The sequence below is a fragment of the Podarcis cretensis genome (assembly GCF_951804945.1).
Source record: "Podarcis cretensis genome assembly, chromosome: 13".
Classification (NCBI taxonomy): domain Eukaryota; kingdom Metazoa; phylum Chordata; class Lepidosauria; order Squamata; family Lacertidae; genus Podarcis; species Podarcis cretensis.
This window is the reverse complement of record NC_137182.1, coordinates 32,711,168-32,734,548: the sequence shown is the minus strand read 5'-3', so window position 1 is coordinate 32,734,548 and position 23,381 is coordinate 32,711,168. Positions and strand designations below refer to the sequence as shown.

The 23,381-nt window shown below is 41.8% G+C and overlaps 3 protein-coding genes across 3 annotated transcripts; all 3 read right to left on the bottom strand.

Moving 5' to 3' along the window:
- Window positions 1-4,058: 4,058 nt before the first annotated feature.
- Window positions 4,059-7,007, bottom strand: LOC307201582 (olfactory receptor 5F1-like; the record flags this gene model as incomplete). Its single annotated transcript, XM_079950864.1, has 2 exons — window positions 6,706-7,007; window positions 4,059-4,748 (listed from the first exon to the last, which is right to left on the bottom strand). Exons 1-2 carry the CDS (start codon window positions 6,961-6,963, stop codon window positions 4,059-4,061), a joined length of 948 nt encoding a protein of 315 aa, XP_079806990.1. The 5' UTR covers window positions 6,964-7,007.
- Window positions 7,008-11,184: 4,177 nt separating this feature from the next.
- On the bottom strand, window positions 11,185-12,126 carry LOC307200176 (olfactory receptor 5AP2-like; the record flags this gene model as incomplete). The annotated part of the gene is made up of 1 exon (XM_079948591.1): window positions 11,185-12,126. The coding sequence occupies one exon, from the start codon at window positions 12,124-12,126 to the stop codon at window positions 11,185-11,187; it is 942 nt and encodes a 313-aa protein (XP_079804717.1).
- A 2,783-nt stretch (window positions 12,127-14,909) lies between these two features.
- Window positions 14,910-23,228, bottom strand: LOC307201581 (vomeronasal type-2 receptor 26-like; the record flags this gene model as incomplete). Its single annotated transcript, XM_079950863.1, has 6 exons — window positions 14,910-15,811; window positions 16,137-16,263; window positions 16,603-16,830; window positions 18,196-19,020; window positions 21,867-22,158; window positions 23,035-23,228. The coding sequence occupies 6 exons, from the start codon at window positions 23,226-23,228 to the stop codon at window positions 14,910-14,912; spliced, it is 2,568 nt and encodes an 855-aa protein (XP_079806989.1).
- Window positions 23,229-23,381: the final 153 nt, after the last annotated feature.

The window sequence follows — 23,381 nt, the reverse complement described above, 5'->3', positions numbered from 1 at the left end:
TTTGACATGGATTTCTAACTCCAGAAGGCATCAGGACTCCTCAGAGGGCTTCCTTCACTGTACAAAGAGCTGCACATTCAGGAGAGTGGGGGGGGGAAAAAATATAATAAGAGGGGTTAACTATTGGCAACTGTTTAATGGGACTTTAAAGTCTGACACAGCTACTGATAAAATGTTAGGTACACTGATTGCACTTCATAAAAATGGCTATTGGGAAGACTCCATGGATGGTTTTCAATCATGCTGAGTGATTGATTGTGGGGGCTAGATATATTTCCCTCCAAAGCAGAATGGATAACAACTTCTCAAACATCCTTGTCCTGTAACAAGTGGCGTGGCTTAATTGTTTGTGTCATGTGAACAATTTGTTCTCCAGGCATTGTGTTGTCTTGCACCTGTGTCTCTCTATCTTTGTGTTCCATCATTATGTGTTGATCTATGAGGTTCTGAAAGAAGGAAATAGGAAGCCAAATCTCTCTGATTAAGTTCATTTCCTCTATACCTGTCAATTATGTGGAGACAAACTACTGTGCTACTGGAGCTAAATCAGGGTTAGTGTGCATATAACATAAAGGACACTTCCCTCCTTCCGACTGAGAAGACCTATGGATTCAAAAATTTAGTGTCAGAGACCTCCTGGTGAGCCCTTACTCTTTGAGCTTCAGACTTTTGCTATCATTAGATCTCATCCTGTTTTGTTTATTTGCTGTACTGTTACACCCAGCCTAGCACTATGCATTTATCCCTTCTCCCTGTAAGTCACCACTGAGGTAATTGGCCTCAGACCTTCTCCAGCTTTTTCTCGGTCTTCTTACTTTCCCTCCATTGCAATGGCTACCAGCTCTGCTTCTCCTAGTCTCCTCTTGTTCCTTCCCTCTTTTCTACCATGTCATGGCCTCCAACTCCTGGTCTATCCTGACTGACCAGTTGAGACCAAGATTTAAAAAGAAGCAGACCATTTGCCTCAGCACTACCTCTCTATGTTTGGATTAAATAGAACAAATGTGTATAGCTATATTGGTTATCCCTTCTGTATTCTATTTTCCCATATATCATATAAATTCCTCCAATGACCCCTTTGTTAGTTTGTCTTTGGTCTAACAACTGCTACTGAATGAAAGCAAAGGACTTTGCAGCTACACAAGCCAGCCATTATTGTTAAAATCCATGTTATTTTACAGTTATCAGGGATTCACTCAACACTATATTGAGTTATTAATGAGCCTACTATTCCATGTGTTGTAATATTCTTGATTTACCAGTTACATTGATGTACTTCAAATTATGGCAGTGGCAACTCCTACACATATTTGAAAGCTACACATTTTGCAGCTACAGCATCTCAGATCAAGTTAATCCACACTCATTCCAGTTTCATGAGCATCCCAGGAGCCCTTACTACACACCAAGCACATATTGGGATAAAGCAGTGAATCTACTGCTCAAAGGGGGAGGGGGAGGAGAAGCCAGCATTTCCTTTAGTGTGCCCAAGTTCTTGAACATGCCTAAATAACCCTGTTGGACCCTAGCCATAAACTCTTCAGGCTCAAACTAGACATGAAGGCACCAGATCCATCCCTTTCAGTGGGGGGAGGGTCTGTCTAAAATCATATGAAGCAGGGGAAGGAAGTCCAATTGTGAAAGTTAAAAGAGAAAGAGAAACAAACCTCATTCCATTGCTAAGATGTCAATTCTGAAGACATACAGTAAATGAATCAACATTTCATTTTGAGTGCCTTTTTATTTGCTGTCCAGCATCTCTTCTTGTTGACAACTGCATAGTAAGATGCTTGTGTTATGCTAACTTCAGATTATCTCACCGTGGGGCTGTTGAAATTAGTCCCACTGAGGAATGTAAAGAATCTACTTGAGTCATTAAAATATTCTCAAGTGGGAGCAGCTCAAAGAGCTGAGGGAATAAGTACAGTGGATATCTATCGGAAAGGCCATGAGACAATTTTGTGTTTTTACATTTCCTAATCTTAATTTAAGGCATTCCAAAATTCTAATAGAAACATACAAAAATGTGGTTTATGACCAGTTCAGAAATCCTTAATGATATGTTTGAAGAGCAAATATGTCATGCCATGTATTTTTATACTTTTTGTCCCTAAATTGTTTTTGTTTTTAAAAAGCGGAATTGTTTTTATAAAGCGGAATAGGAATGCTGTAATGTAAGTGGAGTAGCAACAATGCTTTCTCCCTCCTGCCATTTATTGCCATGGCAGAAGTTTGGGTGGAGGACACTGAGAAGAAAATTGTGGTTTTAAACAATTGCAAAAGGTATGAATAAAGGAGAGATGAAGGGACATTGAGAGGTTGTATTTTTTTTTTAAAAGAAAAAACCCAAACATAACAGTTTTTAACAATGAGAAGTATAACACAGATGATAACACCAAAAAGTGAAAACAACTGAGCCTTTCCAAACACCCTTCTTACTGTACTGAAATGTTGTTTTAAACAATCACTTCCCCTCTCAGTGTCATCCCCTGCAAACTCCACACAAACCTCTGCCATTATTTAAAATGGCTACTTTTTCCCTTTCAGAGTCCCTTCCTTCTTGCTGTACTCAAACTTCTCCGTCTTCCATTTATCAGCTGCCTCATGTGAGATAGATAAAGGATGTGGAGCCCTCAGATATTCCATAGTACTTTACTCAAACCTCTGCCATTGCTTAAAACTGACACTTTGCTCTAAGTTCTCTACATTCCTGCTTTAAATTCTTCTGCTGTTTTAAACCACAACTTCCCCCCTCTCGGTGATTTTCCATTCTCGCTCCTGTACCACAGCCACTGCTGTTGTACAATCTGCCTTCACTTTTGCTCCCCTATCCTAGTCTGCCTTCATGAAAATTCAGGACTGTGAAGAGGTACTACAAATGCTCCAATAGGGGTGAATGATGACAGCCTTACATTTTTATTATATATAGAGAAATATGTAACAAAACAAATTTCTTTAGTACATTGTACATTAAGGTGTATAATAAACAAGAGAGATTTCTGAAAGAAATTAGAAATTTTATCAATTTCTAATCTCCAATATCTAATGGTTTCAATCACCATTTCATCAGTGTAGGTGAAAAAGAAGATTTCTATCCACGAGCTAATACAATTTTAGCTGCTACAAAGGAATTCACAATTCAAATGCCCCATAAAAATAAGCATCTCAAGAGCTGATTATATTATTTTCTTGGTGTTTTGAGAGCTTGTCCACAATCTTTGAGGATATTCAGCCAGGTCTCAGTCAGCACAGACCCATTGAAATCAATTAAGCCCAAAGGCTCAGTTCCACATATGACGAACATTGGATGCACCTCTTCATTTGTAGGTCTAAATTGAAAAGTTTCAGCAAAATCCTTCCTTTTGAGATGGTAGGGGAAGCTCATTTAATTCTTCTGAAACATCCACTCCAATTTCAGGGTGATAACCAGCAACTCTTCAATGCCTGTATCTAGTGGTTCAGGGTGGATTCTGTTGGGTCTACATACCAAAGCCAATGTTCAAACCTGTCCACATTCTAATAGCTCTCCAGCTTTTTCAACCATAGAGGATGGTGGGCTGACTCCCACTTCACAAAGCCACTGATTATACATGCAAAGCACTCTATTATCTGGTTTTCCTCCTCAAAAATGAGAAGGTTGTTGGACTTGTTGGGAGTGTTGTTGGAGGAGTGGGAGAACCCATGAAACACAGAAAAGGAAAACTGCCTCATGTTTCCATGGACAATGATCCTGGACCTTAAGGCTGTATTGCAGGGGTGGGGAGCCTACGACCCTCCAGATGTTACTGGACTCCAACTTCCAGCAGTCCAAGATAGAATGATTAAAGGGCTATAGGATTTGTAGTCCAGAAACAACTGTAGGGCCACAGGTTGCCCACTTCTGTTGGGTTGGGTTATCTATTTTTGTTACTGATCGGAATAAAAAAGAGCATTAATGGTGACAAATAAATATAACAAAATGTGTAAACATTCACATGGATAAAACATTTCAAATATTTTTCAACTTGTGTTACTGATTTTCTTTTGCTGAATTGTTCAAGATTCCAGGCCCATTTTCTCTATGTGTGTGTTCCAAACAGTCTACGAAGAGCACTTTGCACATCCTTGTTCCTGAAGCTGTAGATTAGAGGGTTCAGCAGAGGGGTGATGATGGCATAGAGCACAGAGACCAGCTGCTCCCGTTCAGTGGAATGGCTGGAGGATGGAGTTAGGTAAGTGAAGATGATGGTTCCATAGAAGATGCTCACCACAGTGAGGTGGGATGCACAGGTGGAGAAAGCTTTGATCCGACTCCGAGATATACGTATTTTGAGCACAGTGAAGACAATGAACATGTAGGAGAGTAGAGTTAGGAAGAAGGACATGGTAATGCCACATCCAGAGACTGTAAAGGTCACCAGCTTGCTCAGTCTTGTGTCAGAGCAGGAGAGGTGAAAAAGGGAAGGAATGTCACAGAAAAAGTGCTCTATTTGGTTTGAATTACAGAAGTCAAGTGAGAAAACCAAGGCTGTGTTGATGATAGAGTTGAAGTTGCCAACAGTCCATGAAACTGTTAGCAATCCTTTACAGGTTGGCTGGCTCATCAGCACGGTGTAGCGCAACGGGTGGCAGATGGCTGCATAACGGTCATACACCATGGCTGAGAGGAGTACACACTCTGTGCCTCCTAAAGTGACAAAGAAATACATCTGGAGAGCACAGCCAGTGAAGGAGATGGTCCTGTCTCCTGACATGAGGTTCCAGAGCATCTTTGGGACAGTGGAAGAGGTGTAGCAGATCTCAATGAATGAAAGGTTGCCGAGGAGGAAGTACATTGGTGTCTGGAGGCACCGGTCCACACAAATCAAAGTCATGATGGCTAGATTTCCAACAAAGTTAGCAGATAGATTAAAAGTACTAAGGAAAAAAGAAGTTTCTGTTGGGCTGGATCACTGGATAAGCCCAGGAGGATGAACTCTGTGACAACTGTGTGGTTCACCTTCATTCTGCTCATCTTTGACCATCTTTTATGATAGGGCTATAAGACTCCTTGTACCTGAAGCACAACAGCAGATGTTATAAATGTACACTATTAGTGAGAAACAACATCGAGAAGTTAATTTATAATTTTCTAGGTTTCACCAAATAAATTTCTGGAGAATTATGGAACTGATTGTAGCCAGCAGGCGCACTGTTAGGTACTTAAAGCACTTAGGACAGAGAGACCCATGACACCATAATCTCATTCCAGAAAAAGATGTTGATAAAGATAGTATTTTCTTAAATCTCACATACCAGTTTCAGTAGTTTGCTGGTCTATTTCTGCCTCCTCCACGTTGCAGCTGCAAACTACATTACACCAAGTGTAGTAAATAATGCAGCGAGGTGTTCCTAGGGGATTGTGTGAATGTCTACTACTTGATCTCTACAGACAGAATTAGTAGTTACTCATGGAAGGTTTCCTCTAAGGACAGCTTAATATACTGTACAATCAGCACTGAGGATCTTATCAGACCTTTTGCTAACCACTGAAACACAAAATTGACATTGGGATTTTCCATCAGCCTGTATTGTCATGATAACTTTGTTGTTGTAGAAACAACTGGAAGATATATAGCTGGATATCCTGTACATATAACTTCAGTAGCATTAGGCTAATTTGTCCAATAAGGCTCATGGCAAAAGGAATTCTGTACACTGCGTTGAATTTTTAGATCTACCTTCTGATTTGTAAATGTTATTAACTATTCTACATGTCACACTTGGCATATCTAATAAAAATATCTTGTTCCTTGATTTCAGTAGGACTTGGTACTGGAGTAGTCAAAGTGTTGTCATCATGGTGTTGTTGGAATCCAACTCCCAAAATCCACAGTCATCATGGTCAACAGCCAGAGATGAGACTTGTACTCCAACAATATCTGGAGAGCACCATGTTGGCCACTCCTGACTTAGGATATCACCCAATGTCTTTTAAACTAATCTGATGAATTTTGTGGTGGATCTTAACTTTTCAGTTTACTGGTCCCATATCTATTATCTGTTCTTCCCTAGTGCTCTCTGAAGTGCTCCCTGCACTTCCTTGTTCCTGAAGCTATAGATCAGGGGGTTGAGCATGGGTGTGATGATGGCATACAGCACAGAAACTAGGCGGTCCTGTTCCATAGAATGAGTGGAGGAGGGCCATATGTAGGTGTAAATGATAGTACCAAAGAAGATACTCACCACAGTGAGGTGGGAAGCACAGGTGGAGAATGCCTTGATTCTACCATGAGCTGTGCGGATTTTGAGCACCGAGGAGACAATCAAGGCGTAGGAGAGAAGGGTCAGGCAGAATGGCATAATGATAACACACCCAGAGATGGTGAAGGTTATGAGGTGGCTGACAAATTTGTCAGAACAAGAGATGTGCAGAAGGGGAGGTATGTCACAGAAGAAGTGATCAATCTCATGGGAGTGGCAGAAATTTAAGGAAAAGACCATTGCTGTGTTGACCATGGAATTGAAGTTGCCAACAGCCCATGAAACTGCCAGCAGACTCCTACGTACTGGTGGGCTCATGAGCAGAGTGTAGTGCAATGGGTGGCAGATAGCTGCATAGCGGTCATATGCCATGGCTGAGAGAAGCACACACTCTGTGCCCCCCAATGTGACAAAGAAATACATCTGCAGTGCACATCCTACAAAGGAGATTTTCTTGTCTCCCAACAAGAGATCCCACAGCATCTTGGGGACTGTGGTGGAAGTGTAGCAGATCTCAATAAAAGAGAGGTTTCCCAGGAGGAAGTACATGGGTGTGTGGAGGCTCTGGTCCACCCGAATTAATACAATGATGGCCAGATTCCCCGACAAAGTCAATAGATAGGCTGAAAGTCCTAAGGCAAAGAGAAGCATCTGATTCTTCACATCAATAGAGAATCCCATGAGGATAAACTCTGTGACACTTGTTGTATTCTGTCTTTCCATAGATTTGAGGGAGTCCATCTTTGGTCAGGATAGTGAGCCTTCCTAAGTGGGAGGGGAGGTCACAGCAGTTTGATCTGTTAATGCTGGTAGTTCTGTAAATAAGAAGCAGTGAGTCAGTTAGACTGTTTGCAAATAAGCTTTTATTGTTCACCTACAGTTGTCATTGTAATTTCACAGAATGTCTAGGCCAGGGCAGAAGGCATCCTGTGGGTAACTGCAGTCAAATATAACTAGCTAGCTTAGGGCTAGTTAATGCATGAATGAGCTAAGACCATAGAATAGTATTCTTAGGATCAGTTAGGTCACCCCCCCCCTCACCTCTGGTGAAGTGAAACTTCCTTCTTCACTTGCTTTCACCATGTGAATTCATCAAGATAGGATGTTGTCAGAGCTGCCCGAGGTCCCAGCTCACAAAGGACCAACGCCAGTCCGTTATTATATATAAAAGTCTTTATTGAAGTGCAGTTTCGATTTCAAAGCCGCGGCGCGCAGCTCTACGTCTTAAACTCTAGACCGCTGAAGTTCCATCTGAATCTCCTCCCCCCAGACACCAGTTTAAGACTCTAGCCTTGCTCCACCTCTTCCTTTGCTCTTTCCTCCTCTGGGTCCGCCTGTCCGCTGGGGTCTTGCCCTTTCTAGACTCTTCTGACGCTGAGTCCCCTGAGTCTTCCCCCTGCCTCCGGCGGGCTTTAGGACCTGGTTCCCCATCCGGGTTTTCTGCTGTGCCGCGCGCCTGTACATTTGAACTTGGCACGCGCGCCCAACCGGCAACCTTCCTCCTGACCGTTACACTGCTCCTGTCACTGCTTCCCCCTTCGGAGAGGCTAGCTGGACCTGACTTCCCCTCCGTTCCCTCACTCTGCGATGGAGGCGTGGCCAGCCCTGATTCATCTTCTCTCCCTGCTGGAGGAGAAGCTGGCCCTGATACATGGGACTCTTCCCCCCCACTACGCTCTGGTGGAGGAGCTGGTCCTGATCTACCGCTGCTGCTTTGGGAGTCCCCGCTGGCCCCTTGCTTCTGGTGTGTCCCCCCTGGGACCCCCCTTGCCCTGGCCATCGGCGCCCCCCTCTGGGAATCTTCTGATTCGCTGGAGAAGCTCATGGAATCTCTCGGGCCACCTTCATACTCCCCTACGCTGCCCTCAGATTCTTCCCCTTCACTCTCCATTTCCTCTCTCCCCTGTGCCTCTGCTCCTGAGCCCCTGACAGATGTGATTGAACTTGCTCTCTAAAAACTCAGACCATGTGCTTAGAACTATTTCACTATTTTTGTATACTATTTGTATACTATTCTGGTGTTATTTGCTTCCAGAAAAAAATCATGAGAAGTAGTATGTACTTAAATCAGCACTGCCTTATGATGTCATTTTGCTCAATGGCTCCCAATCCCATCTCCGTGTATTGGTGACAGCTTGTGCACAGGAGAGGGGCATACAGTTTTGGAGAAACTCCAAACACCGTGGTGTCACATGGATTTTATGATACACTACTAGGAGTAGCCATACAGTGAAGGCCGTGACAAGGACCTGCGGTCCACCAGGTGTTGCTTTCCGGATCATTAGGGCTGATGGGAGTTGGAGTCCAATGACATTTGGAGATCACAGATTCTTGCCCCTTCATTATAAATTCTTGTAAGGCTATTTTTATTTTATTTTACCAGAAATCAGAACACAGTTTACACTTATGAATTTAATGGATTTATTATCCACCCTTCACCATAAGATCCCAGGATAAGTTTACAGCCATATAATAATAAACCATTAAAATAACTTGAAAGTTTACATTCCGATATTAAATACAGTGGTACCTCGGGATGCGAACAGGATCCGTTCCGGAGCCCTGTTCACATCCCAAATGGAATGCAAGACATGACAGAGCGTCTGCGCGTGCACGGGTCGCATTTCGGTGCTTCTGCGCATGTACATGATGTCATTTTGACGGTCTGCGCATGCGTGCACGGCGAAACCCGGAAGTAACACGCTCCATTACTTCCGGGTCACCGCGGAGCGCAACCCAAATTTGCCTAACCCGAAGCGTATTCATCCCAAGGTATGACTGTATGAAAATAAATTATTTTAACACTGCATTAGTAGCCAAGAAGAAGAAGAAGAAGAAGAGTTTGGATTTGATATCCCGCCTTTCACTCCCTTTAAGGAGTCTCAAAGCAGCTAACATTCTCCTTTCCCTTCCTCCCCCACAACAAACACTCTGTGAGGCAGTGACGTAGCGTGGGTTGTCAGCACCCGGGGCAAGGCAAGTAATTTGCGCCCCCTAACCCGTGGATTTTAGCAGGGAGCAGAGAGCTGCAAGTGCGAGCGCGCCCCCCACCCAGATGTTGCGCCCGATGCAGCTGGCCCCCCCTGCACCCCCCACGCTACGCCACTGCTGTGAGGTGAGTGGGGCTGAGAGACTTCAGAGAAGTGTGACTAGCCCAAGGTCACCCAGCAGCTGCATGTGGAGGAGCGGAGACGCGAACCCAGTTCCCCAGATTACGGGACTACCACTCTTAACCACTACACCACACTGGCCAACCATTTTACTAGCATAAAGCAAGTCAGTGTAATGAAGCTGGCATAAAGTTACACCAAAGCTAAACCCGTTTCAGCATCAGGGATGTTGTCGCTGCTGCTCTGCCAAAGGTTGGCAGAGGGGAAAACAACCTTTTCAAATAGTGTCCTATGCCAGCTTGTCAAGTAACTGAGCTGCATGGGCTTAGAAAACAGACCCCAACCCTCTGGTTCCACACCAGGAAATGGCAACTGAAGCATAATTTAGCAGTGTCTATTATTCTGGATGTGGGACGCAGGTGGCGCTGTGGGTTAAAGCCTCAGCGCCTAGGGCTTGCCGATCGAAAGGTCGGCGGTTCGAATCCCTGCGGCGGGGTGCGCTCCCGCTGCTCGGTCCCAGCGCCTGCCAACCTAGCAGTTCGAAAGCACCTCCGGGTGCAAGTAGATAAATAGGGACCGCTTACCAGCGGGAAGGTAAACGGCGTTTCTGTGTGCGGCTCTGGCTCTGGCTCTGGCTCTGGCCAGAGCAGCGATGTCACGCTGGCCACGTGACCTGGAAGTGTCTCTGGACAGCGCTGGCCCCTGGCCTCTTAAGTGAGATGGGCGCACAACCCCAGAGTCTGTCAAGACTGGCCCGTATGGGCAGGGGTACCTTTACCTTTATTATTCTGGATAGTATTTCAGGTACAGTGGTACCTCGGGTTACAGACGCTTCAGGTTACAGATGCTTCAGGTTACAGACTCCACTAACCCAGAAATAGTACCCCGGGTTAAGAACTTTGCTTCAGGATGAGAACAGAAATCATGCGGTGGTTGCACGGCGATAGCAGGAGGCCCCATTAGCTAAAGTGGTACCTCAGGTTAAGATCAGTTTCAGGTTAAGAATGGACCTCCAGAACAAATTAAGTTCTTAACCCGAGGTACCACTGTACTCAAGTGGTTAACACTAAGAGAGGTGATACAGCTGCTGGGATGAAAACTTGCAAAAGGCATTTGGATTTGAAAGCAAGCATTCTCACTATGCCTGGATGAGAGAGTTGTTTAAATTAAAGCTTGAATCTAAGCATGTTTTTGTTGTGGAAAATCCATTTGATTTCCCATTATATTCTGAGAACATATAAAAAAGAAAGCTGGCAAAATATTTCAGGAATGCTCTAGGGAGCTCTTCAGGGGCCCTTTACAAAGACATTTAGAATTTTGGAGGAGCATGCAAATTATATTGATTTCAAAGGGGAAAAGTTAAGCAAGAGATCTGAGTTTCCTATTCACAGCCGTGAGATGTTAAAGTAGCTAACTTTGGCTGGGACATACCCATTCACATCTGCTTAAAATGGATAACTATCTTTTAAAAAAATCCTTATGGCATGATTCATCTTTCCACATTCTATTCCTCTTTTGTTTATACTCGATGTAAATTGCATGGGTGCACATACCTGTCTACACACTAGCCATTATTCACAAAGGGAGGCTAGTGTGCATTTCGTATGGAATGATCCAAGAGCAAAATAGACTTTCCCACTTTTAGGTGGCTACTCTGCTTTAGTCAATGACAACAATAGATATGAACACTGTAAATATTGCTTAATATTTTAATGTGCCCACTCACTGGCATTCCAAGCAAAACAGAGCTTCTCAGTTTTTTTGTCGTGAGGTGTAACCAAGGCCTGTCTAAAGAAAAAAGCATGGGAAACTGACATTCATGTGGGTTCTGAAAATTCAGCACCTTCTTCTATCAAGTCCTTTGCATGACTTTTCGGAAAGCCCCTTGCACATCCTTGTTTCTTAAGCTGTAGATGATTGGATTAAGCATTGGGGTGAGGATCCCATAGAGCACAGGCAATGCCCGGTCCTGCTCCTGGGAGTAAGTGGAGTTGGGACGAATGTATGTGAAGATGATGGTACCAAAATAAATGTTGACTACAGTTAAGTGTGAAGCACAGGTGGAAAATGCCTTGAGCCGCCCTTCTTTGGTGCGGATCCTTAGGATGGTCAAGACTATGTAGACATAAGATACCAGAGTAACCAGGAAGGAACCCATGATCACACCTCCACCCACCACAAAAGTAGCAATCTGATTGACCTGAGTGTCAGAACAGGAGAGCTGGAATAGGGGTGGGATGTCACAGAAAAAGTGCTGGATGACATTGTCCCGACAGAAGGACAAATGGGACATCAGGCCTGAGTGCACACCTGAGTTAGACAAGCCAAGGATCCAAGCAGCTGCTGCGAGCCAGGCACACACTTTTCGGCTCATGAGCACACTATAGTGCAGTGGGTGGCAAATGGCTGCGTAGCGGTCATATGCCATGACACCCAGCAGAAGGCACTCGATGCCACCAAAGGAGATGAAGAAGTACATCTGAGAGAAGCAGCCAGCTAGGGAAATACTCTTGTCTTGAGAGAGGTAATTTATCAGCATCTTAGGGACTGTGGAGGTTGTGTACCCAATGTCCACTACAGAAAGATTAGCCAGAAAGAAATACATGGGGTTGTGAAGTCTGTTGTCCAAACTGATTATGAGAAAAATTAAAATGTTTCCAATAAGAGCCACCAGATAAATTACAAGAAAGAAACCAAAGAGAAGGACCTGGATCTCAGGATTGTCAGAGAGTCCTAGGAGGATAAATTCTGTGATGGCTGTTTCATTCAGGATCATCTGTAGTGGCAGTGTCATCTGTGAAGAAACATGGATGTAGCATTTTTCAGCTATTTTGTTTTTCCTTCCAAATTTGAGATCTGAAATGTAAGACTTAGCCACACAATTACATGTACAAGTACAGGCACTTTCAGTGCACTACAGCTCTGATTAGTTAATACACAGGAGCCTTGAGGCTGATTTCAATTCTCTTTCACTTTTCCCAACTCTGCCGCATCTCCCCATCCTAAACTCTTAGCTCTTTTATTTCTTTAGTGTTCCATGAATAAATGGAACACTTCCTTCCAGAAGCCTCAAATAAATCTCAGTAGCATAGGAATATCTGATCCAGTCTGAGGGTTTGTGGAAGGAAGGGGCTATATTTGTTCTTGGGGAATTAAAGGTCATTTAAGGAGTAGAAGTTCAGAAGGGGGACAGGAACAGTCACAGATGGAAGAGTTTGCCTCACATCTCCCCGAAGAGATATTTCTTAATGAGAAAATTTCTGAGAACAATAATCTTTTTCATTTTCTCTTCCCAAAAAATATTTTGGAAAATGTTCATTGAATGTTCTCCCACTTTCTGCAATGGCTCCCATCCCACCACGCCTGACCTGTTGCATCCCCTAGAAGGCTTCATTGCAGAATTTCTCTAAATATTCTACACCACTTTTTGTGGCATGCACTACCCTTTTATCCAACAGCACTAGCATAATATTCTGTTGCAACATAATAATAATAATAAATTTTATTTATATCCCGCCCTCCCAGCCAAAGCTGGGTTCAGGGCGGCTAACAACAATAAAATAAATGACCTCTTATCAATAAAACATGACCTCTTATCCCACTTTCCCGAGCAGCTTGACTTTCCAAGGATGACTTCATTAAGCAGTCTGTCTCCTCTCTCTGATTTAAAAATGAAGCATTGTGAAGTTTGCTGCTAAGGCTACTGCATGTTTGTCAAAAGCAAATTAACTGCAGCTTTCTCTGAATACCCAAGTTAACAAACAAAAAAAAAAAAAGAAAGAAAAAGAAAGAAAGAAGAAAGAAGGCCTATCATTTCGGTGTCTATCTGTATGCTGCTGTCTAATTTCTTGCAATAGATCATGACTAGCAATGATCCACAACTCAGTTAAATTCAACTTCTTGAATTTAAAACAGGGGTAGGGAACCTGTGACCCTGCAAATGTTATTGGACTCCAACTCACATCAGCCCCAGTTATGACGGTCAAAGTTCAGGAATGATGAAAGTTGTAGTTCAGCAACATCTGCAGTGTCACAGCTCCCCTTCTGCCGATAGAAAACAATTTGGGGGTGACATTGTAAATGGTATTACCTTTTGTGTGAAAGACCAATATATAGCAGTAATGAATCCCTTTTTACAAAAATGGAGCACAGGCAAGCATTCCAAAGTCTCCTTGGATTTTGAAAGCAGCAAGACAAAAAGTTGAGTTAGTTGTGCTTTCGTTCAACATTAAATCTCCCACAGTTCCCAGCCAGCCAGATATTCATAAACAGGATTTGATACAGCTGGTGCTCTATGCTACCAGCATTTGTTATTAAGCAGTATACTGCCCATACACCTGGAGGTTCAATTGTTCTGTTTCTAGTGTTTGAACTGTGACCTATTTCTTTAACAATGCACACACATGCACGCGACACACACACACGGCTTAATTGTAAACAAAACCTCTAAACACTTGCAAAGAATAATTTAAAAAAATACATTGAAACTGTCAGTAAAAACTAAAGCTTTAAAACAAGTTTGTTTGTTTTTTAAAAATCAGAATATGGCAAGTCAGTGCTTGATAGTGGAATCATTTAGAGAAAACTGCATGTCTGAAGTAAACATTTCGCTTGGACTGAGGAGAAGCCAAATTCAGTCTTGAGCTTACAGACTCACACAGTGGCTATGGGGAAACTCACTATCTGTCAACCTCAGATGCCTCATCTTTAAAACTGGAATGTGACTCAATTGTGTCTTTTTTACAACTGAGAAATGTATGAAATAATATTATGTGCTAGAAAAAATGAATCAAGCTCTTTATACACCATGCATTCATTGTAATCTTACTGTTCAGTGTTGCTTGCTATATTTCACTGCAGACTGTAATCCGTTCTGAATCCCCATCCTGGAAAATGATCTTGATACAGAGGAATATTGTTAAATTGCTCACAAAGTCAGACCTGCGTGGCTACTCTGCTTCTGCCTCCTTCAAGTCACAGTCCCCAATCATTTGTACACCAGGCTAAGTAAATATTCCAGCGAAGCATGCCCAAGGGGAATTGTGTGCAACAAAGATAGCTTAATTTCAATAGTCAGGAGCATACATTACTTCTGATAATTTGAACTGGAAATACTATCTTAAAAGACAGTAGTAGATGGGCAACTTCTGAAGTAAAACACATCTGCAACTGTATGCTCTGATCTATTGCAGGAAACAGGATGACATGGGTCATTTGGGAATAGGCCATAAGAGTTGCTAGAATCAGAAATCACATAGTGATCTCCATATAACTTTTGTGGTACTGTAATCCACTGCTTTAGGATGGGGGTGGGAATCGAAGGGACTGCACTGATTGGACTTTGGAGGGATTTCCTGATTTCTTTGCATCTTTCATATATAGTTTATATATTATATCTATCAAGCCTATGATGGCTCCTAATCTGCCTTACTCCATAAGAGTAGGTGTATAACAACAGCAGTTTAAGCCAATTCCTGAAGCCCTTTGTATTGCTGACTTGTTTCTAGTATTTGTAAAAGGAATCCCATGACTCAACAAAATTTTAGCCTATGAAGGAACATGTGACCCTCAAATGACTTAGTTACTTCTCCTTGTTAAGTGCTCCTTGCTGTTCAATTCAGGCCTTAGAGCAATGATATAACATTTGGGGAAGAAGATACAGCCCAACAATCCAACACTTGAGGCCAAGATGGAGAAGATCTCAACCACCACCATGTATTTTCCCTTTGTGCTCAGGTAAGTTGGAACAAAAGAGACCCATACACTGCAAAACACCAACATGCTAAAAGTGATGAACTTGGCCTCATTAAAAGTGCTGGGCAATGTCCTAGCAAAGAAAGCCACAATGAAGCTGACAAGAGCCAGGAATCCCATGTATCCCAGAACACAGTAAAACATAGAGGCAGACCCTTCATTACATTCAGCTACAATTTCTTTAGACAAGGAGTCCATGTCCAAATCTGGGAAAGGAGGAGCAGTACAGAGCCATACAGTACAAATAGCTCCTTGCATGAGAGAACAGGAGAGAACAATTGAAGTTGCCAGTTTTTTCCCCACCCAGTTCCTTACTCTGGACCCTGGCCTTGTAGCCATGAATGCCAAAACCACAGTGGTTGTTTTTGCCAACACAGAAGAAACAGCCACAGAGAAGATGATGCCAAAGGTTGTTTGTCGTAGAAGGCAGGTTGCTATCTGAGGTCTGCCAATGAACAGCAATGAACAGAGGAAGCAGAGCAGGAGAGCGACCAGCAGAGTGTAGGTGAGACTTCGATTGTTGGCTTTGACGATGGGGGTGTTTTTGTATTTAATAAATATCCCGAGTACCAAAGCTGTGATCACAGAAAATGAAAGTGCCAAGAAAACTAAAATGATGCTCAAAGCTTCCTCATAAGACAGAAAGTTTAAAATCTTGGGAAGGCATCCATCTTGGTGTTTATTTGGATACTGATCTGCTGGGCATCTGATGCACTTGTCGCTGTCTGAAAAAGTAAATGATGATACCTCCCTCTCCCAAACAAGTGAGGGACTATCTATCTATCATCTATCTATCTATCTATCTATCTATCTATCATCTATCGGCCATTAGAGGACATATAATGTGACCTAATGCAAGGGCATGTAGGTGCTGTTCGCTATCCTGAAAGCATGAACATGAAAGCACAATAAATAAATGCTAACTCCTCTTGGTTTTCTTGCAAAGAATCTCTGAAATAATTTATATTGCTTTGGAAGTGATGATGCAGTCTGAACCATGCCTACTTTATGTGTTAATGTTTTAACATGATCATGTGCTGTGTCACCTACCCAAGGCCACAGAAATCATCTCTTCTGGACATGGATCGCAATCATAGCAGCAGAATGGTTCCCCATCTTTCTTTTTCCTAATAGAACCTGGGCTGCATTTGTCATTGCACACTGAAGCAGGTGACATCTATTCATAAAGATAAGGGAGGAAAAGCTGAATACATGTTGTTCCCAAGGGAAGATTCAGATTTAACTGAATGACATCAAAGACCTGGGAAAGAGCACTGTGCATGCAGGACAGGTTCATAATTTCTGGGAAATGACTTCTCTGATCTACATGGCTCAGAGAGGAGGCCTTCACAGTCCTGATATTAATTCCACTCATGTCTTTTTACAGGCCATCAAAATATAACATTGTAATAATAATAATAACAACAACAACAACAACAATAATAATAATATAAACTTCTCAGATGTACATGAATAGTTAGGGGTTATCCAGTGATAACCATTAATCAGAGCATACCTGCTTAAACTTGCTGTGCCATGTGATGATCTCCTCACTAATCATGAATTCTCTGCCTGAAAAAGCCCATGGATCCATCCTTCCCACTTTCACCCTTGAAAAGGATTTGTTAGGGAAAGTAACCCAATTTATAATATCAAATCCACTTTCTAATTCAGCTTTCCCATCCAAAGACAACTGGTCCCCAGCACTGTTGTTAAATGAGATTCTCTTCAGGAAAGGATGAATCTACAGTTGAAGAGGCAAAAACACCTTTACAAAATTATGGGAGGTAGAGCAGTATATCATTTTACAAATTTCACTCTAGCGTATTTCAGTATTAGATGAGAAATGTGAGAAAGAGAGCAGGGAAGTGCTTGCTGGTTCCACCACCTCTGTGATTTATAACCTGAGTGCTTTCACCCCTGTCGGATTGACAACCCTATTTGATCAGCATTCTAAATAGCATGCACTAAGTCTGACAATTATGAGCATGGTGTTAATATGAACATAAAACAACAGATAAAACATAATTAACATGAAAGTCAATTTTAAACAAAAGTAGCCAGAAAACAGCAAGAGTCTCAAATGTAATAAGTCATCCCAAATGCCACCAGAAGCAGGATCATTTTAAATTGTCAACTGAACCACAGAAATGAGACAGGTAGAAGAGAGTTCCAAGGTCGAGGGTTTGTTCTACGAAGTTGCTCAGTTGCTGTTGGTGCATGGTTATGAGACATGGCACAGTTTGGGGACATACAGAGGAAGGACTCCATTGTTGACATGCATGAACAAATAAGTTTGTATTGGAGAAGGGAGTGTTTGAGACATCATGGTTCTGGACCATAGGGCTGGGCAAGAAATTTTGACACACGAGGCATACCCCCGAATAGCGCCCCTCCCCACTTGAGAAGAGGATGAAGATGGAAGATCTATGTTGGGAGCAAGGGTGAAGATAGAAATATCTACATCAGGATCTGCTACACTGGGTGGACCCTTCCTCCTGATGCGGTTGCCTCACTTTACCTCATGTGCAGGATGGCCATAGAAACGTTTTCAAGTAAAAAGCCAGCTCTTTGATTAGACCAGAAACTCAAGATATTAACGCGAGTCTGTCATTAATCACTTTTGAGTACAGGTATGTTCAGTTGATGTGCAATTGCTGATGTATGGAAGGTGGAACAGGAGCGGAAAGGGGCTCAACGGGGTGAGGTGGAATGTGGCAGAATGATGCAGGGTGCACTTATATGCATTCTGTGGATGCATGCAGGGCCAGGAACTGAGCTTCTAATACAAGAAACAACCATTTCATATGGGTCACCACCTGTATTATTACCTCTAGTCAGTGCAAAGTGCTAGTCCAAGACATTTTGCTGCATAAGGCAGAGGACATCATGACATGCCCTTAGACATTTTGCTGCATGAGGCAGAGGGCACATCATGACTTCCACTAGACTACACTGGAAGTTGATGGGTGATGGGGTATTGTCCTCTTAAGGAAGCTAGCAGTGAGGGGGGTGGGGGCAGGAGAACCATGCCTATGTAGCATAATCTAGAACACCACCTTTCTTTCTACTCATGTCCCTCAAAATATTTTGGTTAAAGAGGTAGTACCTGCCATGGTTGCGGGTTTGGTCTGGGCTTGGACTTCATTGAGTACATGGTGTGTAAAGCATGTGCTATGACATAAACAGCATTGTATATACTGTAGCTTTGGGGAGTCATGCTCATTTCAAAAAATGGTCCAGAAAGACTCTCCAGCTTCTCCTTCCCAGTGCAGGTTCCATCGTTCTCCCCATCCACAGGGGAATCTAAAAATACACAGTCAAAAGCTTGTTCCCAGAAATCTTGGATGAAATCATCTCCAGTGGGTGAGTGGGGATTTAAGGTCAGAAGGAATTTTTTGAATTCCTGTATCTCAGTGGAGTGAACTGCAAAAGACAACGCTCCTTGGAAGACTTCTAAGTCCCAGTTCCTATGAAACTGCAGTGCTGGGAAGTCCCACTGCGCTGTCAGAATCCAAACTCTGCCTAGAGACTCTGCCGTATCGTCCGCTTGTACTAGCATGTATTTCAAACCCAATGTGGAGTGAGTTTCTGCATATACAACAATTGCATTGACTGAGTTGTTCTTGAAAAAATGAGAAATATTCTCTGCCTTCATGTACACTTCATGCATTTCAGAGAAGTCTGTCAAGGGAGGCATCTTGTCAGTGAATGCTGTACAGATACCACTCTGTGAAAGTCTTGGCATCAACCTTCCCACAAAATTTTCTCCTTTATCATCATCCAGTGTAATGATCCCAACCCATGTCCACTCGAAACGCAGAAGTAATTGAACGATTCCAATGTACTGATACTCTTCGTTGGGGACCACCCGGTAGATGAAAGGGAACTGGATCTTAGAACTCAGAGAAGGACCAAATAAATAGTAAGAGACCTATGCAAGAGAAAATTTATTTTCAAAATTGGAAAAGATTCTAACAGTGAAAGTCTGCATACTGAAAAACAGTTATGTAAAAGATTTGCCTTTGAAATTTCAAGGAATGATTATGGTTGCAGCGGTAAAGACTTGACGCTGATATGCCAAAAAGTGGAGGAGTGAATTTCTGCTGCGGATGACCATGCATTTATGTCGAAAATAACTTTGTTTGAATGGTGGAGAAAAAAAAATGAAACAATTTCATAATAGATTGGGTACCATTTCTTGAAAATTGCCAGAAAATGGCACATGCACAACATTTATTTGATATATTATAAACACTCCTATCAATGGATATAAGTTTTTTTATATATTACTGATACTGTGTTTAATTTCATCCTTTTCTGTCATATTGATGGTTCTTTTTTTGTATGTTGCTTGAATGCAACAAAGAGCAAATGAGGAGGTTGTAGGCAGCCCAAGTGTGCTTTTAGAATGGAGTAGTAAAGATATGCTCCATTTGTCCTCTGTTCTTCTCTTTTTTTTTTTTTTTGAATAAAATTTTTATTAATTTCCAAATTTTTTAACATAAACAAAAACAACATAAAAACAAACACAAAAAATCATATTTTCTTAACCTTATTTCCATAACCCTCTTTTCCCGGACTTCCCCATACCTTTCCCTTTTTGCATCCTTAATTTTAAACCATTATTCAGCAACCCTTCTTAACCAATTAAATGTAAATTCATTCTCTTTTTCAATTCCACCCTAAAATTAAACACAATTTTCCGCTGCAATTCTACGTCTTCTTTTCCCTCAGCATTTTAGCACTCCTCAATTTTATAATAGTTCTTAAGATACATCTTAAATTTCTTCCAATCTTCTTCCACAGTCTCTTTCTCTTGGTCGCGGATTCTGCCGGTCATTTCTGCCAATCCTATAAAGTCAATCACTTTCGCCTGCCATTCCTCCAGCGTGGGTAGCTCTTGTGTCTTCCAATACTTTGCTAGAAGAATCCTTGCTGCCGTAGTAGCGTACAAAAAGAAATTCTTATCCTTCTTCGGCACCAACTGGCCGACCATACCCAAGAGAAATGCCTCTGGTTTCTTGTTAAAGGTGCACTTAAGCACTTTCTTAATTTCATTATAAATCATTTCCCAGAAGGCCTTAATCTTTGGGCAGGTCCACCAAAGGTGGAAAAAGGTACCTTCAGTCTCCTTACATTTCCAACATTTGTTATTGGGCAGATGATAAATCTTCGCAAGCTTGACTGGGGTCATGTACCACCTATAAATCATTTTCATAATGTTTTCTCGTAAGGCATTACATGCCGTGAATTTAATACCTGTGGTCCATAACTGCTCCCAGTCAGCAAACATAAAGTCATGACCTATGTCCTGTGCCCATTTAACCATAGCGGACTTCACTGTCTCATCTAATGTATTCCACTTCAACAGCAAGTTATACATTCTTGATAAATTCTTAGTATTGGGTTCTAACAGTTCTGTTTCTAGTTTCGATTTCTCCACCTGGAAACCAATTTTCCTGTCTTGTTTGTAGGCCTCCATTATTTGAAAATAATGGAGCCAATCTCGTACCTTGGAATTTATTTTCTCATAGCTTTGTAATCTAAATTCGCCACCTTCTTGTTCTAAAATTTCAGAATATTTCGGCCAATTAGTTCTCATATTAAGTTTCTTTACCTCCTTGGCCTCCATAGGTGAGAGCCACCTGGGAGTTTTATTTTCCAATAAATCTTTGTACCGTATCCAAACATTATATAGTGCTTTCCTGACAATGTGATTTTTAAAACCCTTATACACTTTAACCTTGTCATACCAGATATATGCATGCCAACCAAAGTTATTATCAAATCCTTCCAAATCTAGAATGTCTGCGTTTTCAAGAAGTAGCCAATCTTTTAACCAGCAGAAAGCTGCCGATTCATAGTAGAGTCTTAAGTCCGGCAGGGCAAACCCCCCTCTTTCTTTAGATGTTCTTCTCTTTTCTTATTAATTTTGCTTTGCTTTTTATCTGTTTTGTCCACAATACATGGAGCTGTATTCATTCATTCATTCATTCATTCATTCATTCAGCCTTTATTGGCATAATACATCGAGTTATATGTTAACATGATATAATGGGAATTTTCACCAGATTCTCCATCGTGTGCTGTAGGAGAAGGACTTGAGTGTTGCTGCTTATGGCCCCAATCATTCCTTCCAAGTGCATACTACTGATTTTTATTATTATCATTTTTAGGTGGAAAGGCAATTGTTGAATGGTAGAACACATGTTTGGCATGGGAAATGTTCCAGGTTCAATTCCTGGAATCTTGCAGTAGGGCTTGGAGAGATCCTTATCTGAAGTACTGCAGAAAAACCTCTGGTCATTGTTGACAAAACTGAGTTGATAGACTGATTCAGTATATAACAACTTTCTGTGTTGTTTTATGTACTATTTGGAACTTGGCAAGATACTCCACAAGACATCTCTTCCATCTCTCCCCTTTAACTTTATGCACCATTTCTGCTTATACCATTACATATTTCAGTGCAACTTTCTGATTATAATTTATACGTTGATTAAAGAGGTCCCCTCCTCCCATTTCCAGACAGACATCTGCTGCAGAGATGTTCATGATCATTAAGAAAGTTAAACCCTTAAAGAGAATATATGCTTTTCTCTTTTTTAAAGAGATTTATTAAAAAGCAGATTTGCTCCAAAATGAAGCAAGGTGTTCTACTGTCATCACATTCATGTCTTCTCTATTTTTCTCCTTCACATATTCATATATGTGTGTGCCAGTTCTGAGCATACAAGGGAGGTTTTGAAACCCATGTGCCTCACATGTACACCGTACCTGAGGAATCTTATAGGTGCCTAAGATGGTAGCCATGTAAAGTGAGGTTTCAGCATCAAGTCCTCCAATGGCAGCTATCAGATTCTTCTGTGTGCCACACATGTAGTTGGGGACTGCACTTTTCTGGCTAAAAAGAAGGTTCAGAGTGGTTTGAAATGTCAACTTTTCATTGAAGTAGCTGTCATAGATGTGGAATCCCAATGTAACATTTGGTAAAATCCTGGGATCCTCATTGATCTCCTTAACTGCATACACGAAGGCCAGGACATACTGGTAGTATTTTATCACTACACTGAAATGAGAGTGCAGGTTATAACATAAACTTGCTAGACCTCATGACCTACTTGTCGAGTTCACATGGTTGTTACAGAGAACTCTGCAGGCATTAATGACATAGGAAACATGGTACTGTGGGAACCTGCAAGACTGTCTGTTTTGACTTGTACCCAATGACCCAATTAAGAATAACACAAGGTAATGACTGTTTCATCCCTTCTCATCACGAGAGTGATGATTTTCTTTAGCAGGGAGCCTTTTGTATTTGTGCAATCCTCATGTAATTGAGAACACAGATATTCCAGGGTTCTGAATCACCAGTAGAGCATCCATGGACTTAAAAGGCTCCCTGCTGGGGCCAGGAGAATTTGAGGGGCCTTGAGGATTGGGTTAAATGTGAAACCCCACTGTACCTGCATTGCCACTACAAGGCTGTAATGCTTGAAAAGGCCTGTTCTGCACATTATCATTATTACATCTTTAAATGCTTCAAAACCATATGAAATTTACACACACCCAACCCCAGGCAGTGAGGTTTCAGATCAGGGGACTATAGATAAAGCAGGGGAGGGAAAGGCAAAATGCAAAGGGGAACAAGGGTGTGCACATATATTTTCTAACTCCCATATACACACATGAATCATGGAAAACATATTTTGTTAATATAAAAATGTATTTTAAATACACAGTGACTTATTTCTGAACATTGTGCTCTATGCAATGCTAGTCCAGTCAAACTTAATGAACGTTACTGAATTAGGTTCATTAATTTCAGAGGGTCTACTTCAGGTAGGACTTGCTTTGGATACAACCCATTTATCTATCATTTGGAATCATAACAAAAACTCCCAACGATCTCCTTATGGACATCTCATGGAAGAAAGATACTTACAGAGATTCTCCAACAAACATTGCATTGGGGTGTACATCAAAGGTTATAGTGTTAAAGAAAGAGAAGAACTGAGAAGAGATACCACCAATGATGAGGTCGCCCTGCTCATAATACTCATGTGGGATCTGTAGGGGATTGTTCACACTGCAAGTAGGTGGATGTGCCTTGCTCTCAATCTGGGGAAGAAATGTCATTGTTAACATCAGTAGCCAAAGCAGCAACAACAGCATTGCACATAAAAGTGAACTCTTTTCTACTGAAGCAAATCCACTCTTCCAGACTAATTCATTATTATCTAGTATCAGCTGGTTCAGAACAGATTTGTTTCTACGCTCTCCTGAAGCCGC